The following is a 22,050-nucleotide window of genomic DNA, read 5'->3' as shown; positions in this document are numbered from 1 at the left end:
TTATAATCTTTCCTGTTTTTTGAAATGGAATTCCACTCTGTCGCCCAGGCTGGAGCACAATGGCACGATCTCAGCTCATTGAAACCTCTGCCTCCCAGGTGCAAGTGATTCTTGAGCCTCAGGCTCCCGAGTAGCTCGAATTACAGGCGCCTGCCAACACACCCAGGTGTTTTATATTTTTAATAGAGACAGGGTTTCCCCATGCTGACCAGGATGGTCTTGAACTCCTGACCTCAGGTGATCTGCCTGCCTCAGCCCCCAAAGTGCTGGGATTACAGGTATGAGCCACCACGCCCGGTCCTGAGGTCCTTAATTATCTTAAAAATTGGGGGGCGCGGTGCATCGCTTGAGCCCAGGAGTATAAAACCACCCTAGAAAACAGGCTGAAACCTGTATCTACCAAAACCAGAAAAATTAGCCAAGCATAGTGGTACAAACTTGTAGTCCCAGCTACTCAGGAGGCTGAGGTGGGAGGACTGCCTGAGCTCAGGAGGCAGAGAATGTAGTGAGCTGAGACTGTACCACTGCACTCCAGACTGGGTATCAGAGAGAGACTCTGTTTCAGAAAAAAAAAAAATCACTGGAAGGTCTCAAAAAGCTTTTATCATGTGGGTTGTTTCTACTGATGCTTACTAAGATGGTCTAGATCTGTGTCCTAACCCAAATCTCAGGTTGAAGTGTAATCTCTACTTCTGGAGGCAAGGCCTGCTGGTAGGTGACTGGATTATCACGTGACTTTCTTACGGTTCACCACCATCCCTTTGGTGCTGCTCTCATTACAGAGTTCTCACAAGAACTGGTTGTTTAAAATTTGATGGCACCTCCCGCTTCTCTCCTGCTCCTGCCATATAAGACACTAACTCCTGCTTTGCCTTCTACCATGGCTCCCTAAGCCTCCCCAGAAGCAGATGCTGCCATGCTTCCTATACAGCCTGTAGAACCTTGAACCAATTAAACCCCTTTTCTTTATATATTACCCAGTCTCAGCTATTTATAGCAGTGTGAGAATGAACGAATACCCTTGCCCTATTGGGAAGTAAAACTCCTAAATGCTTTAAAATGTATTACTTTAAAATGCAGTAACAGGCCAGGTGAGGTGGCTCATTAGGAGGCTGACATGGGCAGATCACTTGAGGTCAGGAGTTTGAGAGCAGCCTGGGCAACATAGTGAAACCTTGTCTCTACTAAACATAAAAATCAGCCAGGTTGGTGGTCCACGCCTGTAATCCCAGCTACTCAGAAGGCTGAGGCAAGAGAACCACTTGAACTCGGGAGGCAGAGGTTGCAGTGAGCTGAGAGTACACCACCTCACTCCAGCCTGGGAGACAGAGTAAGATTCCATCTCAAAAAAACACCGCAAACTCATATCGAATATAAGTAACTTTTATCAAAATATTTTCAAAAATTTAATAAGAAGAGTAGTAATGCTATACAGTTTTCTGCAAATCTAATGACTAGCTTAAAAAAAGAAAGCTGGATTCTCACATCTGCATCTAAATTCAATCTATCATGAGACACTGTTTTGGTTAAATTATAAGAAAATCCAGGTCCACACAAATATGTAGGGTTTTTTTTGTCTGTTTTTGAGATGGAGTTTCGCTCTTGTTACCCAGGCTGGAGTGCAATGGCGCGATCTCGGCTCACCGCAACCTCCGCCTCCTGGGTTCAGGCAATTCTCCTGCCTCAGCCTCCTGAGTAGCTGAAACTACAGGCATGCACCACCGTGCCCAGCTGATTTTTTGTATTTTTAGTAGAGATGGGGTTTCACCATGTTGACCAGGACGGTCTCGATCTCTTGACCTCGTGATCCACCCGCCTCGGCCTGCCAAAGTGCTGGGATTACAGGCGTGAGCCACTGCACCTGGCCCCGCAAATATGTAGTTGACAAAAGTAGTAGTATTTTTAATAACCTTTTCAGGTAAGTGTGGGTGTTAATCCTCTTAGATACTACCCCAAAACTTTACAAGGGCAGTTTTAGTTAATTGCAATGTGGAATCTGAAATCTTACCAATGAAACCTCGTACCATTTCACTGAAAAATCGACTACTCTACATTGCACTTTACATAGATCTTTCACCCATACTTGACTTTGTAACATCATGCATCGGTCATATGAAAAATACTGTTTCACCAAATTAGGCACCTCTTTCAAACATGACACATTTCATTATGTAACAGTAAAAAAAAAAAAATTAATAACACAACCAATCTCATCAGAAAATCTGGAGAAGCTGTCAAAATTTTAGTGACTGATAGGAGTGTCCCACAACTCTAATTTTTGCTTGACAGTCTGAATTTTATCTTGGCAACAAATTCTATCATTTGCTTCTCTTGAAGGGAAAGGCTCACTTCATTTGAGAAAATATGTACAAATATCCAAGTTTACATAACTATAGCTTGCTACCTTCAGGTAAAAATGTATTCATGAAAAAAGTGACTAGTTTGTTAATCCAGTTCATAACTAAATTAAACAAGTTATTTTCTGAAAATAAGCACCATACACTGGCATGCAGCGGAAGAGCCTATAACAACCTTCCCAAGAACACATGGACACACTGAGAAGAACATTCACTGGGGTCTTTCAGAGGGAGGAGCGAGAGGATAAGGAAAAGTAACTGAGTACTAGGCTTAATACCTGGGTGGTGAAATAATCTGTACCACAAACCCCATGACAGAAGTTTACTATGTAACAAACCTGTACTTGTACCCCTGAACTTAAAGTTAAAAACAAAAAAAAAAAAAAACAAGCCAGGCATGGTAGCTAACGCCTATAATCCCAGCACTTTGGGAGGCCGAGACGGGCAGATCACCAGAGGTCAGGAGTACCAGAACAACATGACCAACATGCAGAAACCCCCGTCTCTACTAAAAACACACAATTAGCTGGGGATGGTGGCACATGCCTATAATCCCAGTTACTTGGGAGGCTGAAGCAGGAGAGTCCCTCGAACCTGGGAGGCAGAGGTTGTGATGAGCCGAGATCGCACCATTGCACTCCAGCCTGGGTAACAAGAGCAAAAATTCATCTCAAAAAAAAAAAAAGAAAGAGAAAAACAAAACTTCGCATTTTGTCACTTGGAATATTAAAAATACATGTACTCAAGGATTAAAATTAATAAATTAACAGTTTTTACTCCTTTTTTTTTCTGAGTAGCTGGGACTACAGGCACGTCCCACTACACCCAACTAATTTTTGTATTTCAGTAGAGACGGAGTTTCACCATGTTGGCGAAGATGGTCTCGATCTCCTGACCTTGTGATCTGCCCGCCTCGGACTCCCAAAGTGCTGGGATTACAGGCATGAGTCACCGTGCCCGGGCTCTGCTTTTTCTTAAACTGTAAATATGCAGTCATTCTCAGTGCAGTGTTGCCACTGTCTTGATGCGTGCTACAGGGCCAGCAGTTTAAAGCACCACTGTTTTCTGCATCATTAGTGTACATGTCAACTTATGTTTCCATCGGTTACATAGCAAATGAGAACTTGGTATTATTCTGAAATAGTTTCAACCTGGGAGACCTCCTGAACACCTGACCCACCTCAAGTATCCACAGACTACACTTTGAGAACCACTACTCTGGAAGTACATATAAAATCTAAGAGGAAACAGATATATCTTCGGAGAAGAGAGTCAGGTCACAGGAAGATAAGAATGACAAGGAGCCTTGTTTTTTCCCCTGTACATTCTTTGTACCGTATAAATTTGATACACTTTGTATGTATTACTTGTCTCTAAAAAAAGTTACCTTAAAAAAAAGACATTTAAACTGACATAAAAACTCAGTAGAAATTAAACATACTAGTAGAAATATAAGTACATAAGTAAATATAAAGAAATATAAGCATACTACTTAGAAATATAAAGGTATATTCTAGAAAAAATAAGAGCTAAAATGTTTCTATTTAGGCAGTACAACTAAAGATTAAGAGAGTGGCAGAGAAAACTGCTGTGTTTCATTATAAGCCTTTTGAAACTGACTTTTAAAACCAGGTACATATATTAATTGGTTGAAAAATTTAAATATTTGAGATATTACTTTGAAAAAAACACCGATTAAGTTAGGTTCAGTAAGTAAATAAAGCAAATATCCATACACAGGTGAAAAACTGGCTGTGAAATAAAACAAGATGTAATAGTAACTGCCTGGGGCAAAAAAAATGCACTGGTGAGTTTTCAATCACATACAAAAATTTTGTTTTATAAAAATCTTTTTTCTTTTTTTAGATGAAGTCTAGCTCTGTTGCCCAGGCTGGAGTACAGTGGCATGATCTCATCTCACTGCAACCTCTGTCTCCCAGGTTTCAAGTGATTCTCCTGCCCCAGCCACTCAATTAGTAGCTGGGATTACAGGCATGCATCACCCCACCCGGCTACTTTTTTCGGTATTTTTTAGTAGAGACAGGGTTTCACCATGTTGGCCTCAAATGATCCATCTGCCTCAGCCTCCCGAAGTGCTGGGATTACAGGGGTGAGCTACCGTACCCAGCTCAATTTTTTTAAAATTTATTTTAAAGCTCATTAAAAAGCAACAATTTTCTTCAGATTAGAATGTCTCATGACTTAGTTAAAAACAGTTAAAAGCATAAACTTTATTTTTTTAATAAACAGTTAAGTAGCCAAAGACACACATGCACACACGATTCTTTTTTTCTTCATTTCATATGATCACAATTAAGAACGTATCAGAGGCTGGGCGCAGTGGCTTACGCCTGTAATCCCAGCACTTTGGGAGGCCGAGGCGGGTGGATCACAAGGTCAAGAGATCAAGACCATCATGGTCAACAAGGTGAAACCCCGTCTCTACTAAAAATATAAAAAATTAGCTGGGCATGGTGGTGCACGCCTGTAGTCCCAGCTAGTCAGGAGGCTGAGGTGGAAGAATCGCCTGAACCCAGGAGGCGGAGGTTGCGATGAGCCAAGATCGCGCCATTGCACTCCAGCCTGGGTAACAAGAGCAAAACTCCGTCTCAAAAAAAAAAGAACATATCAGAATATAACTCATGTATTTGAAAAATAAAACAAATTAAAAATCACTTTATGATAATAAACTGCTAAATCTTACATGATTATTTCATAAAATCTTCACAGAAATATAAACCTAGTATCAAAAATCTAATTTAGTTTCCTAGAGATGTCCTGATCCAGAAAGAAGAGATAACTTCTGTATATAACGCAAAAGCAAACCGGACTGCCCACTAAAAGGAACCAGGGTTCAATGGAAAATGGCTCATTCCAACACTGACACAGGAAAGAAACAAGATGAGCTTGGAAAATCTCGATATGGCAGAAAGAAAGGAAATATTTAGGAAAAAAAAAAAAGAGGGTATGTTAAAAAGACACAATAACCCATGTGGAGAAGCTCCTAATGGACAAATCTGGGACAATTTGAACATTAAAATAAAGGTAATAATGGGTTATGACCCACTGAACAGGGAACATACAAATCTTTATTAATAATCAGATAAAAGAATGTCTCTTCCTTATAAAAGAATGTCTATTAGTGAAGAAAAAGGATGAGTTACAAAATAAACACTTACCAACCATCAGAGTAAAGATCAGGATAGACAAGAATCATCAACGGATGCTATGTGACCCTTGAGGAGCAGAGTATCTGAACCATCTCAAAGTTATCCCCACGGATTGCCTATTTGATGTACATTACAGGAGAATAAGGAGATATGACAACTAAATGCATTTTGTGATCCTGACCTGCACCCTATGAGGAAAATGCTGTAAAGGCATAAATGCTGTTATTAGGACAAACAGACGAAACTGGACAATGAGCTGCAGATTAGTATTACCGAAGTTAAATTTCCTGAATTTGGTAACTGCTGCAGTGAGAATGCAAAAGAATACAATACACGGTGAATATTTAGAAACAAATGGGCATAATGTAAGCAATTTACTTTTAAAAGATTCAAGAGAGAGTAAGGGGCCAGGAGCAGTGGCTCATGCCTGTAATCCCAGCACTTTGGGAGGCCGAAGCAGGCTGATCACTTAAGGTCAGGAGTTTGAGCCAACATGGTGAAACAGCCTGGCCAACATAGTGAAACCTGTCTCTACTGAAATACAAAAATTAGCTAGATGTGGTGTTAGGCATCTGTATTCCCAGCTACTCAGGAAGCTGAATCAGGAGAATCACTTGAATCCGGGAGGTAGAGGTTGCAGTGAGCCGAGATCATACCACTGTACTCCAGCTTGGGAGACAGAATGAGACTCCATGAGACAGGCAGATCACTTGAGGTCAGGAGTTCGAGACCAGCCTGGTCAACATAGCAAAATCCCATCTCTACCAAAAATATTAAAAATTAGCCGGCTATGGTGGCGTGCACCTCTAATCCCGGCTATCTGGGAGGCTGAGTCAGGAGAATTGCTTGAACCTGGGAGGCAGAGGTTGCAATGAGCCAAGATGGTGCCACCACACTCCAGCCCGGGCCACAGAGTGAGACTGTGCCACACACACACATACACACACACACACACACACACACACACACACGGTAAAAACAAATTGGGATGTCAAAAGATAGTAAAATAACAGACAAAAAAAAGACAGTAAAATAAGTGATTTATTCAAGTGCCTTATAGTACATATGAATAAAGGAAATCACAATATTGATTCAGCTTGACACCTAGAGGTATAGAGAATTTCTTAACTTCTATTCTGCAGAAAAGGAAACATATTTTGTAAGTATCCAAGCAAATAAATGCTAAACTAAGATGCTAATCCTGTATGTCCTCAGGAAAACACAGAAATCTTTGATTTTCATGTTAACACAACCCACACTGCAGAATTCTCCTTTCCAACAGCAAGTCATAAGCCCTCATAGGCAGGTGTTAAGAGCCTGTCCTTTGTTCTAACTCAAGCACTGGCACAGTGCCTGAAATACAGCAATCCTGTTTGTTGAGTACTGAACATTTACAAATAGAAAGAAAATACTGTATTTCATCAAAATGAAAAAGGGGGGAAGGAAAGAGACAAATACAGTACTTTTACAAATTTTTTTTTTTTTGAGACAGAGTCTGTCACACAGGTTGGAGTGCAATGGTACAATCTAGACTGACTGCTACCTCCACCTCCTGGGTTCAAGCGATTCTCCTGCCTCAGCCCCCTGAATAGCTGGGATTACAGGTACCCACCACCACACCTGGCTACTTTTCGTATTTTTAGTAGAGACAAGGTTTCATCATGTTGGCCAGGCTGGTCTCAAACTCCTGACCTCAGGTGATCCACTCGCCTCGACCTACCAAACTTCTGGGATTACAGGCATGAGCCGCAGTGCCCAGTCACTTTTACAAATTATTTTAAAACATTTTTAAATATGATTGAGCTTTTTTTTTTGAGACGGAGTCTTGCTCTGTCACCCAGACTGGAGTGCAATGGCACAATCTCAGCTCACTGCAACCTTCACCTCCTGGATTCAAGCCACTCTCCTTCCAAGTAGCTGGGATTAGAGGCGCACACCACCACGCCCAGCTAAATTTTGTAACTAGTAGAGACAGGGTTTTGCCATGTTGGCTAGGCTGGTCTCGAACTCCTGACCTCAGGTGATCCGCCTGCCTCAGCCTCCCAAAATGCTAGGATTACAGGTGTAAGTCACTATATTCGGCCTAAACAGGAATGAACATTTTCAGAAAACTATTATTTTATTGTATTTCATTTATTTATTTGAGACAGGGTCTGGCTCTGTCACCCAGGCTGGAGTGCAGTGGTATGATCTCAACTCACTGTAACCTCTGCCTCCTGGGCTCAAGCCATCCTCTTACCTCAGCCTCCCAAGTAGCTGGGACTACAGGCATGTGCCATCATGGCCTGGAAAATGTATTTTTTTGGTAGAGACAGAGTTTCGTCACATTGCCCAAGTTGGTCTTGAACTCCTGGGCTCAGGCAATTCACCTGCCTCAGTCTCCCAAAATGCTGGGATTGCAGGCATGAGCAATTGTGCCCGGCCAAAAAACAGTATTTTACAATATGAACATTTTCAAACCTCACAAAGACAGAGAATATTGTTGGCGCCCATGAACCCATCACCCCAACCCAACAATTATCCAGACTGTGCCAGACCTACTTCATCTATCTCATCTCCCTCCATTGCTTTCTTTTGGTTTTTATCTGGTATCTGTTTAAAATATCAGACATTGCTGGGCACGGTGGCTCACGCCTGTAATTCCAGCACTTTGGGAGGCCAAGGTGGGTGGATCACCTGAGGTCAGGAGTTTGAGACCAGCCTGGCTAACACGGTGAAACTCCATTTCTACTAAAAATACAAAAAATTAGCCAGGAATGGTGGCATGCGCCTATAATCCCAGCTTCTCTGGAGGCTGAGACAGGAGAATTGCTTGAACCCAGAAACCAGAGTTTGCAATGAGCCCAGATCATGCCATTGCACTCCAGCTTGGGCAACAAGAACGAAATTCTGTCTCAAAAAATAGTAACAAAATAAAATACCAGACATCTGCAAGTTTTCTCCCTCATTCCTCAGTCTCTAAAAATAAAAAAGAAAAAAGTGGGTATTTTCTTACATAAACATAATGCCATATCAGCCCTAAGAAAATCACAGTAACTCCTTGATATCCTCTAATACCCATCCATATTCAGATGTCCCCAGTGTTTCAAAAATAATTTTCTATGATTGGTTTGAGTCAGGATTTAAACAACAGCAACATATTGTATTTGGTTACTACACATAAAATAATTTTTATCTTTCTGCTACATCATTTGGCAGCAAATACGAAAAGCTTAATAGACAAACCAAATAATTAATTTACATTTGTAGATTCTCGAGACTCAAACCTCATCCAGAGCATTTGCCATTCCTGCTATCTGTACCAGTCTTCCTCCAAATCGCCACTATGGCTGATCTCTTTCTAGTCAATGAAGCCGCAAGCCAAATTACCCTCAAAAAAGGCCCTCCCTGCCAGGCACGGTGGCTCACACCTGTAATCCCAGCACTTTGGGAGGCCGAGGTGGGTGGATCACGAAGTCAGGAGAAGGAAACCATCCTGGTCAACATGGTGAAACCCTACCTCTTTTTTTTAAAGGCCCTCCCTAACCACTCAATCTAAATAAAAATCACTTCTATCCATGCCATATTACATGCTCCTGTTTTCTTCACAGCACTTACCACTACCTGAAACCATTCTGTTTATTATCTTCCCCCAAACACAACAGAATGTCAGCTCCATGAAGGCAGAGTGCCTTCACTGAAGACGAGTGACAGTGCCTACAACATGAGACATTCAATACCTGTAACGACATAATAATGCAGTATGTAAGCTCAGCTAAATATCGGGGGTCTTTTTGTTGTTTTCTTTTGTTTTGTTTTTTCGAGACAGAGTTTTACTCTGTCACCCAGGCTGGAGTGCAGTGCACTTAGCTCACTGCAACCGCCACTTCCCAAGTTCAAGCCATTACACCTCAGCCTCCCGAGTAGCTGGGATTACAGGCGTGTGCCACCACCACACCCTGCTAAATTTTGTATTTTTTTTTTTTAGTAGAGACAGAGTTTCACCATGTTGGCCTGCCTGGTCTGGAACTCCTGACCTCGTGATCTGTCTGCCTTTGCTTCCCAAAGTGCTGGAATTACAGGTGTGAGCCAGGGCAACTAGTCTCAGATAAGTATTTGTCTTTAAACATTTGTAATTCACTCCTCATGTAATATATAAATTGGGTACTTGTAGAAAACTGGGCCAGCTGTTACCAATCATCTGTAGGATGTAGGAAAGAAAAAAAACAGAGTCCAGTATAAGATATTCAAATATAACTCTGGACTTTTACTGAACAATAATCACAGGCTTCTGAAAAATTATTCGGGACAATTTTTAAAATGTTATCAGGAGTAATGAAAAAAAATCTTAGTACCATGTGAAAGCTGTTAAAGCTTGAGTACTTTACATCTACAATGCAACAGCAATAGCCATGATATGCGGAACAACAATCAGGTTTTTTGGTTTGTCTTGAAACAGCCTTCCTCTGTCGCCCAGACTGGACTGCAGTGAGTGGCATGATCTCAGCTCACTGCAACCCCCACCTCCCAGATTCAAGCCATCCTCCTGCCTCCGCTTCCCAAGCAGCTGGGACTACAGGCACACACCACCACGCACGGCTAATTTTTTGTATTTTCAGTAGAGATGCGGTTTCACCATGGTGGCCAGGCTAGTGGAACTCCTGACCTCAAGTGATCTGCCTGCCTTGGCCTCCCAAAGTGCTGGGATTACAGGGGTGAGCCACCATGCCTGGCCGACAGTTTCATCATAGGTGTTATCCATATACCTATCATGAGGGAATTGATGCTTTCAGTACCAAAAACCTACCTAGATACACAAACCATTAATTTGGAACCTAGAGAAAACCAGTTATCTATTCTACAGTTCTCAAGTAAACAGGGAGAGCTGAAGCCCAAGGAGGGTTAACAATCAACTGGGAGATCTTACGTAGAGCAAGCAAAGATAGATCTAAAATCTAGATCTCCTGTCTCTAGCCCTAAGATTCACAGGATAATGTTACCCATAGAATGTTAATGCCAAGTTACAACATATTTAACTGCTATCAATTTTTAGATTGTCTCTTTTATTTCCTATTTAAGTCTTAGCCCAAAGGGGGGAGAAAAACTCAAAAGAAGAGTTTTTCACATATAAGCATGCCTTAAGTAAAGCATGATACAGAAATTCCTTTTGAAACTACAACAATAAAAGAAACATCTAAAAATCTAAACGGTTTGATTCAATTAGTTTCTTTCACATTTTAAATTTTAAAGTAAAATAACTACTTAGGAGTATCTGATAAGTGACTATACCTTGGCCTTATACAAGCAAGGAGCTGTTCCGTATACATCAGTATAGCTCCCTCTCAATAATCTGTAGAAATGGAGCACCAATGAGAAATTTGTTAAGGTGTAACCTCTGCTGTAATGCATTTTTCACCAAAACGAAGTCACTTTGTTATACCTTTCTTCAAAAACCAACTCTCTTTCTGGTGAAACAACTACCAAGCAAGTGGTCAACTGACACCAAACAAAAGTTAAAGTGACAGAAACACCTACACACGACACAGCACCCATGATAAGCAAGGAGAGACTCACTCTTCCTACTTTTTCCCATAATATTGTTCAGACCAATTTATAAACACCCTCACCAATTCTTACAATACTTTTGTGAGTCCTTGGTCACAACGAGCAGGAGAGAGATGATAAAGTCATTTGTCCAAGGTTAAACGACAAGAAAGTACAATAAATCAAGTCTTTAAAAAAAAAAATCAATTGAAGAGTACTTTAAAAGGCCTTGCTTCTTATCCATCTGTTTTACCTCACAAATATAATCAAAGACTAGGGTGAAACAATGTGGCTTATACTGAAATGAAGACGTTTATGAAAACACATACAGCAACAAAGTATCAAAAGTAACCTTTACTGTAAGTTCAGTGTTACAGAACTTGTGTGTGGTATTCTTAAAATCACATTCAAGCATTTACAAGTATGTCTCTCTCAGACACACACACACACACACACAAATGGGAAAGGAAATGGAACCTTAGCTTATCTTTTTCCCAGTAGATTCTTTTGGTTGAAGAGGTCCCTAAAACAAGAAAATTACAGGTAAAATACCAAATGAAATAAAGTTTAGATTAAGTCAGGTTCGAAAGCTACAGGAACTCCTACAAAACGAAGTCCGTGTCAGCCGGCATCTTACCATTCAAGAGAATCCTAAATTAATGCCCACGTAAATCAAGAAACAGGAAAGCTTCCAACAATACAATGGAGTCACCCCACACAGCACACACGAACAGACTGAACGAATACCCTACACTTCCTGGTATTTTTGGAATATCAAAACTTGCACTCAGGTTGAGCAATACCCGTCTGCAGAGATCTACTATAACCTATTTAGGAGCTGCTGTGACAAATCTGCTTCCGCAGCGCCGGGCAGACGTTCCCGCGACGGCACCCCCCACTGACTCGGATCAATTATCCGAGGACAAAAGTAAAAACACGAAGCTTCCTTCTAAACGACCAACGAGCCAACCCCGTACCGAATCCGACGCGTCCGTGTCCCAGCTGTTCCGGGGACTACGTTTCCCCGGCCACGGCAGCAGCGGGCGACACCGCGGCCGTCAGGGCCACCGAGCGCCCCGCAAGTCCCCGGGCCCGGGTTCCCTGCAGCACTCCATTGTCACAGCGCACTCCCACGCCCCGGTCCTCAGCCCCCATCCGGAGACTCCGGGCACAGTCGGGAAGAGGGAGAGGCGTCCCCTCACCCACGCTCCCTTCCCTGCGGGCTGTGGGTGTGTCGGCGGACGGACGCCTCGCCCGAACGCGGGACGTCCGCGGGGACGCAGAGCCTCGGTCCCCGCCGCGCCGGCGAGAAGCGGCCGCTCGCCGACCCCAGCCTTCCGCGGCCGCAGCCCTTCCTCTTTCTCCGCTCCGGCCCGGCCCCTCCCGCGCGGCGCGCACGCGCGGCCTCCAGCGCATCCCCTCCCCCCTGCCCCCCTCACCTTAGTCATGAGCCGCCCCCCAGCTCCTCCGGGGTCCGGGGATCAGTGACCCGGGAGGGAAGACAGAGGCGTAACGCGTGACGAGCGCGGCGCCGACAGCCGGCGATGTGCGCCCCAGACGTCGGCCTAACAGGCCCGGAGAGTCAGGAGCAGTGTCTGTCACCGCCACCAAAGCCGGACGTGCGGCAGCGCCTGGACTCGGCCCAGCTGGCCCGGCGTGGGCTCACGATGCCGGATTCGGTCCCGCAGGGGCTCCTCCTCGGAAGCTGCGGGCGTTTCTGCGCTGCGCAGACCGAACGCCTCCCCGCCGCCGCCGCCGCCGCTCCCCGGCCGCCGCCGCCTAACCAATTCCTACCCCACCGAGGGGAGCACGACACTAGGGGCCTTTACGACAGTCCGGAAAGTGAGGCGGCAGTAGCCTTCACGCCTCCAGTAACATCTGTCTGTTTCTGCGCGTGCCCGAGTCCCGTCTCTCAGCGCCCCGCCCCCTCGGCCCCGGCCCTCCCCCTTTGTACCGCTTTCATCAGTCTCCTGGCGAAACTGAACAGTGTCACGAAGCCCACTATTTAATTTTATTTGGCGATTACGCGTTCAACATTGAATCCAAATCCTGACTACACCCTGATTCGTCTTTTTCTAACTAAAAAGTTAACCAGCTACAGAATGACTGACACGTGTAAACAAACACATGATGGGGTTAGTGTCCTTCACTATGAATGATGTCCGTATCATATGCGCTAAGGACATAAAGATCACCGCACCGCACTGTTAAAACGAATTTGCTTCCGGAATCAAGTCAAAAGTGGTAAGAGATATCCTGCTAACTCTGGCTGTACAATCGCATAAGCTGCCGTGTTTATTTTATAAAAGTCAGTAGATCACAAATGCTTCATTATAGGCACTAGGCGGATACAGAGAGAATGGGCTTTAGAGTCCATCAGACAGACTTCCTTTCAAAAATCTAGTTCTTGGATTTATGAGACCCTTATAAATCTTAGTTTCCTCCTCTATAAATTGAGATAACATATTTACCTAAAAAGCTTCTTGTTAGATTAAATGAGACAATTAATAGAATGCTCTGAACATTACTTGACAATGAGGTGTTGACGAAACATTAACACCCCCCCCCCGTGCCACCAACTTATCTGTTTCAGTGCCTTTTTGTGCTCACTCATATTCTCCACGTCGTTCAGAAAACAAATGATTCTGGCCGGGCGCCGTGGCTCATGACGTAATCCCAGAACTTTAGGAGACCGAGGCGGGTGGATTATCTGAGGTCGGGAGTTCAAGACCAGCCTGCCCAACATGGCGAAACCCCGTCTCTACGAAAAATACAAACTTCTGACGGGCGTGGTGGTGGACGCCTGTAATCCCAGCTACTCGGGAGGCTGAGGCAAGAGAATGGCTTGAGCCCAGGAGGCAGACGTTGCGGTGAGCGGAGATCCTTCTATTGCACTCCAGCCTGGGCGACAGAGCAAGACTCTGTCTCCAAAAGAAAAAAAAACACAAATGATTTTTCAATTACAATAATAATAAGGATAGCAGATTGTGTGGAGAAACTAAAAGAGCATTCGACTAGGGTTTTCCTCAATCCTCCTATTTTTTTCACTTTTGCCTGGATTATCTTATCTTCTCCCGTGGCTTTAACTGTTACCGCCTCACGACTTCTCAAACCTGTATTTCCAGCTCTACCCTTTTTTCTAAAGCTTTTGACCTGTGCTTTTCAATTAGGTAGGCTGCTGAGCACTTAAAATGTGGCTAGACTCCCCCCTCTTCTCCCTGTCCCTTCTCCTTTTCCTTTTCCCTCTCCCTTCCTCAAAAGGATAAGAAAAAGCAGTGAGTACAAATTGAGAAGTGCTTTAACTGAAAAATACACATCGAATTTCAAAGGTATCATACAAAAAAAGACTGTGAAAAAATCTCAGTACGTTCTAATATTTACAATATGTTGAAATAATATTTTGGATATCTTGGGTTAAATCAGTGGTTCTGTTTTTTTAAATTTTATTTTATTTTGAGTCAGTGGTTCTGAAGCTGGGAGGGTTTAGCAACATCCAGAGACACTGTTGATTGTTACAACTCAGGGAGGAGGGGTGTGGCTACTGGCATCTTTCCACTAGAATGGACGGTAGGGATGCTGGCCTCTCCACAACAAAGAATTATTTGGCCCAAAATGTTAATAATGCTGTTGAGAAACCCTGGGTAAAATAAGAGGGTGAGGCCTCAAACCCTATTGGGATGCTGAAGGAAAAGAGTCAGTAGAAAAAAAGAGTGGTGCTGACCAGGCATGGTGGCTCAAGCCTGTAATCCCAGCACTTTGGGAGGCCGAGGCGGGTGGATCACGAGGTCAAGAGATCGAGACCATCCTGGTCAACAAGGTGAAACCCCATCTCTACTAAAAATACAAAAATTAGCTGGGCATGGTGGCGCGTGCCTGTAATCCCAGCGACTCAGGAGGCTGAGGCAGGAGAATTGCCTGATCCCAGGAGGCAGAGGTTGCGGTGAGGCGAGGTCGCGCCATTGCACTCCAGCCTGGGTAACAAGAGCGAAACTCCGTCTCAAAAAAAGAAAAAGAAAATAAAGGGATGCTCAATGGAAAAAAACACCTATAGAGGCAGAGGAGATGAGATTCGAAGCTCAGATGGAAAGTTAGCCTCGGATAGGAGAAGGGATAGCCTTTGCACTGAAACAGGTGAGAAGGAAGAAGTGATACTACAGTTTAGGTATGTTACCTTCAGGAGGCAAGTCGAGGGCTTGTTCACTGAATGATCTTGACTTCTCTGTGAAACATGACATAGGGCCATCTACTGAGAGATGAGGTTCGGGAAATACTGGGTGGAGAATAACTGGAAGAGATTTTAAAAATCAGAGCAGTCACTAACATAATGGGCAAAAGGGCAACAATCAAAGCTGAGAGCAGAAGAGGAGTGAGGTTGAAAAGACAGGGGCTATGCAGCTGTATTTGGAGGAATAATGGTCCATTATAGGGGTGAGAGACAGCTCTCACCTGAATGACACACAATTTTCTGATTTCTATGCTTCTGCTTCCACCACTGTCACCACACCACCCCAAACTCAGCCTTAAGACACAATCAGAGCATGGCAGAAACTGACTAGACATTAAAATGCTTAAAATCTTTCAATGACCTCGGTCACCTTCAAGTTAAAATCCTTAACATGGCAAATAAAGCCCTTCAAAATTCATATCCTTCAGTACCACTTCATAGCAGCCCTAGCTCCCATCCTGTCCCCTGACCCTCCCTCGGCCTCAGTGGACTCCTCAAACTTCTTGTAGTTCTCCCAGAAAAAAATACATATGTATTATTCCTACATAACTATCAATTTTCTCCCTGAAGCTGAAAAACCTGATCGCATTTGTACAATCACTTCTTCCCTCTCATGTGTTTCAATGGAAAGATGATCCCTACTCCTATCCAAGGCTAATTCTTCCATGTGAGCTTTGGGTATCATTTCCTCTAACTCCACAGGAACTTTCCTCAACTAAGCACCTCTTTATTTCCATGATCTTTCTTCTTTTTCTACTGTTTCTCACCCTTCAGAATTCCAATAAGGTTCAAGACTCACCCGATCTTAACTCCATATTCTTCTAGACGTATGTCTTTTTTTTTCCATCACCCTGCCTTTGCACAGTTATTGTCTCAAATTCACCCGCCTCCTCCACGTTTCCCACCCATACTTTATCTGCTTAACAAACTCTTATTCATCCCTCCAAGCCCTCATCCATGAAGCATTTCCTTACCTCTCTCCCCACCCCTTGAAATGGACTTAATCCAGTTTTGGTACTCTCTACAGTCTTTAAGTATACATCTAAGGATTATGATTATTTACATACATACCTGTCTCAAAACTTAAAATCAGAGAAAATGTCTTTCTCTCGAGGTCGGGCGCGGTGGCTCACGCCTGTAATCCCAGCACTTTGGGAGGCCAAGGAGGGCGGATCACAAGGTCAAGAGATCGAGACCATCCTGGCCAACATGGTGAAACCCCGTCTCTACTAAAAAAATATACAAAAATTAGCTGGGCATGGTGGCAGGCGCCTGTAGTCCCAGCTACTCAGGAGGCTGAGGCAGGCAAATTGCTTGAACCCGGGAGGCAGAGGTTGCAGTGAGCCGAGATCCAACCTGGTGCCTGGCGACAGAGCGAGACCCTGTCTCAAAAAAAAAAAAAAAAGTCTGTCATTAGTAGAAACATAGCACTCAATAAATATTTACTGAGTTGTACTGAATAAGGAGATTGGGATTCTAATCTCAATTTTGCCACAAGAAACCAGAAATCCTTAATCAAATCACTTTAAATATCTGAAAATTAATTTTACTCACGTGTGGAAGATCAAGTTTATCCAAATCCACTCCAAACCAAATTCTGCCTTCCTGAAATTGCAGCCAAATAATGTTTACCAAATTAGTCTGCATATATGGGCCAGCAGCATCTAACTATCAGCCTGGCAAGAATTCGAGGAGTTTGATTTAAACATGGAAATACCGGGCTGAATTAATGAGTCACCTGCAATAAAGAGGAATAAGAGAATTTCTACAAACTACCAAAGTCGGAAGGAAAGACTGGGATGCCCGTCAACTATTTCATACTTCACAACTACATAAAGGCTGCAAGTGAGAGTAACTAATTACGTAGTCACTTCTGGGAGCTCTTTGGAAGAAACGGAGAAAAGGTTTAAGATTTAATAGAAGAGTTAGGAAGATCTTGGGAAATTCTTGAAAGTACTTAGTGAATCTTTTCTTTAGATATAAAGCTTTGGAAATAATTGAAAGTCACTCAGAGGTGAACTGGTCAGAGTACTTAGTGATTCACAATATTTTCCTTTCTTGTTGGCATAAGAAGATATCAGTGGAACTTGACACTGAAAGAAAAATGCTATAGCCGAGTGCAGTGGCTCACACCTGTAATCCCAGTAATTTGGGAGGCCAAGGTGGGCGGTTTACCTGAGGTCAGGAGTTTGAGACTAGCCTGGCCAACATGGTGAAACCCTGTCTCTACTATAAATACAAAATTAGCCAAGTGTGATGGTGCATGCCTGTAATCCCAGCTACTCAGGAGGCTAAGGCAGGAGAATCGCTTGAACATGGGAGGCAGAGATTTCAGTGAGCCAAGATCACCATTGCACTCCAGCCTGGGCAACAAGAGCGAAACTCCGTCTCAAAAAAAAAAGAAAAAGAAAAATGCTTTAGACTACATAACTGCTGATTTAGTTAAGGTAGTATAGCTCCTCGTTAAGATTTTCTATATAGACTGGGTGTGGTGGCTTATGCCTGTGATCCCACCACTTTGGGAGGCTGAGGAGCGCAAATCACCTGAGGACAAGAGTTTGAGACCAGCCTCGCCAACATAGTAAAACCCTGTCTTTAATAAAAATACAAAAATTATCTGGGCATGGTGGTGAGAACCTGTAATCTCAGCTACTCGATAGTCTGAGGCTGAGGCAGAAAAATCGCCTGAGCCCAGGAGGTGGAGTTTGCAGTGAGCTGAGATCGTGCCACTGCACTCCAGCCTGGGCAACAGAACAAGACTCCATCTCAAAAAACATTTATTTACATAAAAAATGTCAGTTCACGCTGCTCTGCAACCTAGCTGGGAGCCCCGCGCCCAGCCCCGCCCCCGCCGACCTGTAGGGCCCTCGTCCAGCCCACCCTGACAGCCAGGGCGCTGCTGCCGTCTAGGGAAGAGCCCGGGCCCCTTCCAGGGAGGGGCAAACCCTGAAGACGCCCCTGCCCCCTCCAGAGAGCGAGGAGGGGGCCTGAGATTGGACCTGGGGCTGCCTGACTTCAGAAGTGGTCTCGGTACGGGTGACCGGGGCTTGTTTGTATCTGTAAATAGCCATGATACTAACTTTCTTCCCGTCTGTGCAGCAGGGGCCCCCGGGGGCAGCTAGGAGGTCCTCCCCTCTCTTCACCACCCCCTGCTGCCCCCTCCCGGAGTGGGGTTTGGGGGAGTGGAGTGGGCTTCTGAGAGCTGGCCCAGGGAAGGCACCCCGTGCCCAGTACCTGCAGGTTGGAATGAAGTGTGCAGACAGCCATAGAGAAGCCCGGGGTTGACACGGCCCCTGCCTCTCCCCACCCTACCCCACCCCACCCCACCCCACCCCAGGCCATGGGGGTAGTTCAGGGAAACGGGTACCGCCCGGCCGCTCCCCACTCGGGTACTCTATCTCAGGTGTCCACAGGTTCTCCCCACGGTAGGGGCTGCCCGGCCCCCCAAACCTCGAGGGTAGAGCTGGGATCGGGAGGCGTTAGGATGCCCGGAGGGGCTGCAGGTCTCGCTTCTGAGACCTGGGATGGGAGGGGGGAACAGTGGATTCTTCCAAAGAACGTCTGATTCACTGGGGTAGGGAGCGGGAGGTGGACATCGGGGTGGAAGGGAAGGCCGGCTTATTTATTTCTCGCTCTCCTCGGGGGTGGGGCCCCAGCTCCCCCGTCTGGGTGGGTGGATGGATGTTAGAGAGGCTGCCGGGGAGGCTGGCACCGGGCCTGGCCCTCCTGTCGCTGCCGCCGACCTTGGCCTTTGCGGCATCATGTGACAATCAACTCTCCTTTCCCGAAGCCTGCTGCCGTGGGGCCGCACTGCCCTTCCTGGCCTGCAGGTGGGGCCGTAGAGCCCATGCCCGCCGGGGCTACCCGCTCTTCTGGGCCGGTCCCGCTCCCCCGACGTCCCCTCCTTCTCCTGGGTGCCTGGAAGAGGTGGGCTGTGGCCGGTGGTCGAGGTCTGCCTCGTGGACTGGAAGCAAAGGGCTGGCTGTGCGGTCCCCTGGGGTAGCTCGTTGTTGTTGTTGTTTTTTTTCTGCACCTGGTAGAATATTTTTTCAGGCATGGATTTCTTTCTTCTGGGCCCCCGTGGGTGGGTGGTCCGGCATCCTCAGGGGGTGTGTGGGGGGGTGTCTCTGAGCTGAACTTGGGTGGGGTGGGGACTTGTCCCTTGGGGGCCACCTTCATGTCCTTGCCAGGGGTTGTCCTGCTGTGGCCTGGGTTGCATTTCCTCTTGGCAGGTAATGAGGACTCCAGCCTGCAATGAGAAGGGTCCCAGGTTCCATGTCTGATACCCAGAAAGGCGGATCCCCCCCACTGTTGGCTGCAGTTTTTGTTTCCCCCCTTTGTTCCAGAATCTTCCTGCCTCTCACTTGGGGGCAGGAGGCCTTTGGGTGGCACTGGTGTGCACCAGGACCCAGCCCCAGCCTGGTAAGATCCAGAGATGGGGCCTGGGGGTCTGGGGGAGGGAGGCAGGGACTCTTCTGCAGTTCTCTATGTTCTCTGTCCCTGGCCTCAAACCCTCCTCCGGCAGTGTTAGTGAGACGCCTTAGTCTGTGAGGGTGGGTGGGGGCCTGGGGCCCCATATTCCTTCGTGTATCTTGGTTGGCCCAGCCCTGGCTGGGGCCTGTCTGCAGCAGGGGCAGGTAGGGCTGTGGGTTCCAGAACTCTGTTCCTGGGGCTCTCTCCAGTGTCCAGAGGCCTAAGAGACCTGCGTCCACTCCTCCACTCGCCCAGGAGCCGCTGGTCACTGGGACCTGGTTCCAGCGTTTGTGGTGGGGGGTTGGGGGAGGATGGCTCCAAGGGACAGGTGCTTTCTGTGGGTGGTGCTCCTCCTTTGCCCTGCCTAGGATTATCCTAGCATTTAAATAATTAAACAAGCCCTTTAAAAAAAAATATGAGTTCAGGTTACGTGATTGGAAATGGAGACTTTTTTTTTTTGAGATGGAGTCTCGCTCTGTCGCCCAGGCTGGAGTGCAGTGGTGCCACCTCAGCTCCCTGCAACCTCTGCCTCCCAGGTTCAGGCAATTCTCCTACCTCAGCCTCCTGAGTAACTGGGACTACAGGTACGTGCCACCATGCCCGGCTACTTTTTTGTATTTTTAGTAGAGACGGGGTTTCACCATGTTGGCCAAGATAGTCTGAATCTCCTGACCTCATGATCTACCCGCCTCAGCCTTGCAAAGTACTGGGATTACCCGCGTGAACCACCGTGCTTGGCTTATTTTTAAAGATTATGTATGTAAGACTGGGAGGTGGTGGCTCACCCCTATAATCCCAGCACTTTGGGAGGGTGAAGTGGGCAGATCACGCAAGGTCAGGAGTATGAGACCAGCCTGGCCAACATGGTGAAACCCCGTCTCTAATAAAAATACAAAAAACAAGGCTGAGGCTGAGGCAAGAGAATCTCTTGAACCCGGGAGGTGAAGGTTGCGGTGGGCGGAGATCATGTCACCGCACTCCAGCCTAGGCAACAAGAGTGAGACTCTGTCTAAAAAAAAAAAGTTACATGTGTAGCAGATACAACATATAGTAATATATACTCTTTATTATACATACATAGAAACAGATAGAAAGGAGTATTTAGACACAGCCTTTTATCCTACTAAACTGTTTTACAATAAATGCAATAATAGATTCTGAAAAACTGAGGAGCTGTTTAGTAGAAGAAAAACATCAAAAGACAATACACCTGTGATGAGTACTTAATTTCCAACTGTCTTTAGAATCCAACTTTCCAGATACAGTAGAAATATCAAGAGCCTGGATACGGTGCCTCATGCCTGTAATCCCAGCACTTTGGGAGGCCAAGTGGGTGGATCGCTTGAGGAGTTCGAGACCAGGCTGGTCAACATAGTGAAACCCTGTCTCTACTAACAGTACAAAAATTAGCTGGGCCTGGTGGCACATGTCTGTAATGCCAGCAACTTGAGAGGCTGAGGGAGGAGGAGAATGGCTTGAACCCGAAAGGTTGCAGTGAGCCAAGATCAGGCCAAACAGAACAGGACTCTGTGTCAAACAAATAAACAACAACAAAAAAATCAATAATTAATACTGTCTCTGTGATTCTGTTTCTAAAAAACTGAGAACAATTTATGGAGTAACAAGTGGACAGAGAATGCCCGGAATTTTGCAGATGAGCAAAACTTCCAATATTCTAATATGTTTCTGGTTATCAGGCCAAATTCTGGGCATGTCTGAGGCTATCTCATTCTGTAAAAGTGTATTTTTAAGATAAAAGTGTAGAAAAATGAAAGTGAAAGCTACCATCCACCCCTGGTGATGTAAGCCTAGAATCACAAGTGAGGAGTTCCAACTGACTGATAATCATTCTCAGAAATGCTTTAGTCTCATAGTTACCCGTATTTTTATGCACTTGGTCAAGGTCAGCCATGGGTTTATCAGTAAGCATTTTCATTAAGTTGCTGTTAACTCTCAGAATGCTTTTGCAATGCTGTTTTTAAAATTGAGAATTTTTAATGCACTCACCTCTATTGGCAATTTTTTTTTTAAATCACAAGTTTCCAGCCAGGCGCAGTGGCTCACATCTGTAATCTAAGTGCTTTGGGAGGCTAAGGTGGGACAACTACTTGAACCTAGGAGTTCAAGACTGGCCTGGGCAAAATAGTGAGGCTCGATCTCTACTAAAAAAAAAATTAGCCAGAAATTATGCCACGTGCCTATAGTCCCAGCTACGTGGGAGGCTCAGACAGGAGAATCACTTGAATCTGGGAGATTGAGGCTGCAAGTGAACTATGAACATGCCACGGTACTCCAGCCTGGG

General features: G+C 45.3%; 3 protein-coding genes across 19 annotated transcripts in view; 1 reads left to right on the top strand and 2 right to left on the bottom strand.

Annotated features, from left to right (window-relative positions):
- RNF111 (ring finger protein 111) overlaps positions 1–13,705 on the bottom strand; it is a 103,300-nt gene extending 89,595 nt beyond the window's left edge. For 8 of the 17 annotated variants that reach the window (XM_035258730.3, XM_035258735.3, XM_035258737.3 and 5 more), the window contains exon 1: positions 12,490–12,864. The gene's annotated coding sequence lies outside the window, so the exon portion shown is untranslated. Of the gene's footprint in view, positions 1–12,027; positions 12,287–12,489; positions 12,865–13,660 lie in introns of those variants that run through there. The other 9 variants (XM_035258731.2, XM_035258736.3, XM_035258738.3 and 6 more) reach the window with 2 other exon arrangements.
- Positions 12,493–16,524, top strand: LOC144577265 (uncharacterized). Its single transcript, XM_078333270.1, has 2 exons — positions 12,493–13,294; positions 13,644–16,524. The coding sequence occupies exon 1, from the start codon at positions 12,595–12,597 to the stop codon at positions 13,057–13,059; it is 465 nt and encodes a 154-aa protein (XP_078189396.1). The 5' UTR covers positions 12,493–12,594; the 3' UTR covers positions 13,060–13,294; positions 13,644–16,524.
- LOC144577266 (uncharacterized) overlaps positions 13,733–22,050 on the bottom strand; it is a 93,719-nt gene continuing 85,401 nt past the window's right edge. The window contains exons 2-6 of the mRNA XM_078333271.1: positions 19,019–19,524; positions 16,830–16,880; positions 16,347–16,657; positions 15,222–15,335; positions 13,733–13,971 (exon numbers count right to left, since the gene is read on the bottom strand). Of these exons, the coding sequence (XP_078189397.1) occupies positions 19,035–19,454 (420 nt within the window). The 5' untranslated portion in view covers positions 19,455–19,524 and the 3' untranslated portion in view covers positions 13,733–13,971; positions 15,222–15,335; positions 16,347–16,657; positions 16,830–16,880; positions 19,019–19,034. The remainder of the gene's footprint in view (positions 13,972–15,221; positions 15,336–16,346; positions 16,658–16,829; positions 16,881–19,018; positions 19,525–22,050) is intronic.

Source organism: Callithrix jacchus, chromosome 8, assembly GCF_049354715.1.
Source record: "Callithrix jacchus isolate 240 chromosome 8, calJac240_pri, whole genome shotgun sequence".
Lineage (NCBI taxonomy): Eukaryota > Metazoa > Chordata > Mammalia > Primates > Cebidae > Callithrix > Callithrix jacchus.
The sequence above is the reverse complement of the archived record's forward strand: the minus strand, read 5'-3'. Positions and strand labels throughout refer to the sequence as shown.

Bases quoted from the DNA above. Each gene is read 5' to 3' on its own strand.
- LOC144577265 (XM_078333270.1), top strand. From the start codon at position 12,595: ATGTGCGCCCCAGACGTCGGCCTAACAGGCCCGGAGAGTCAGGAGCAG.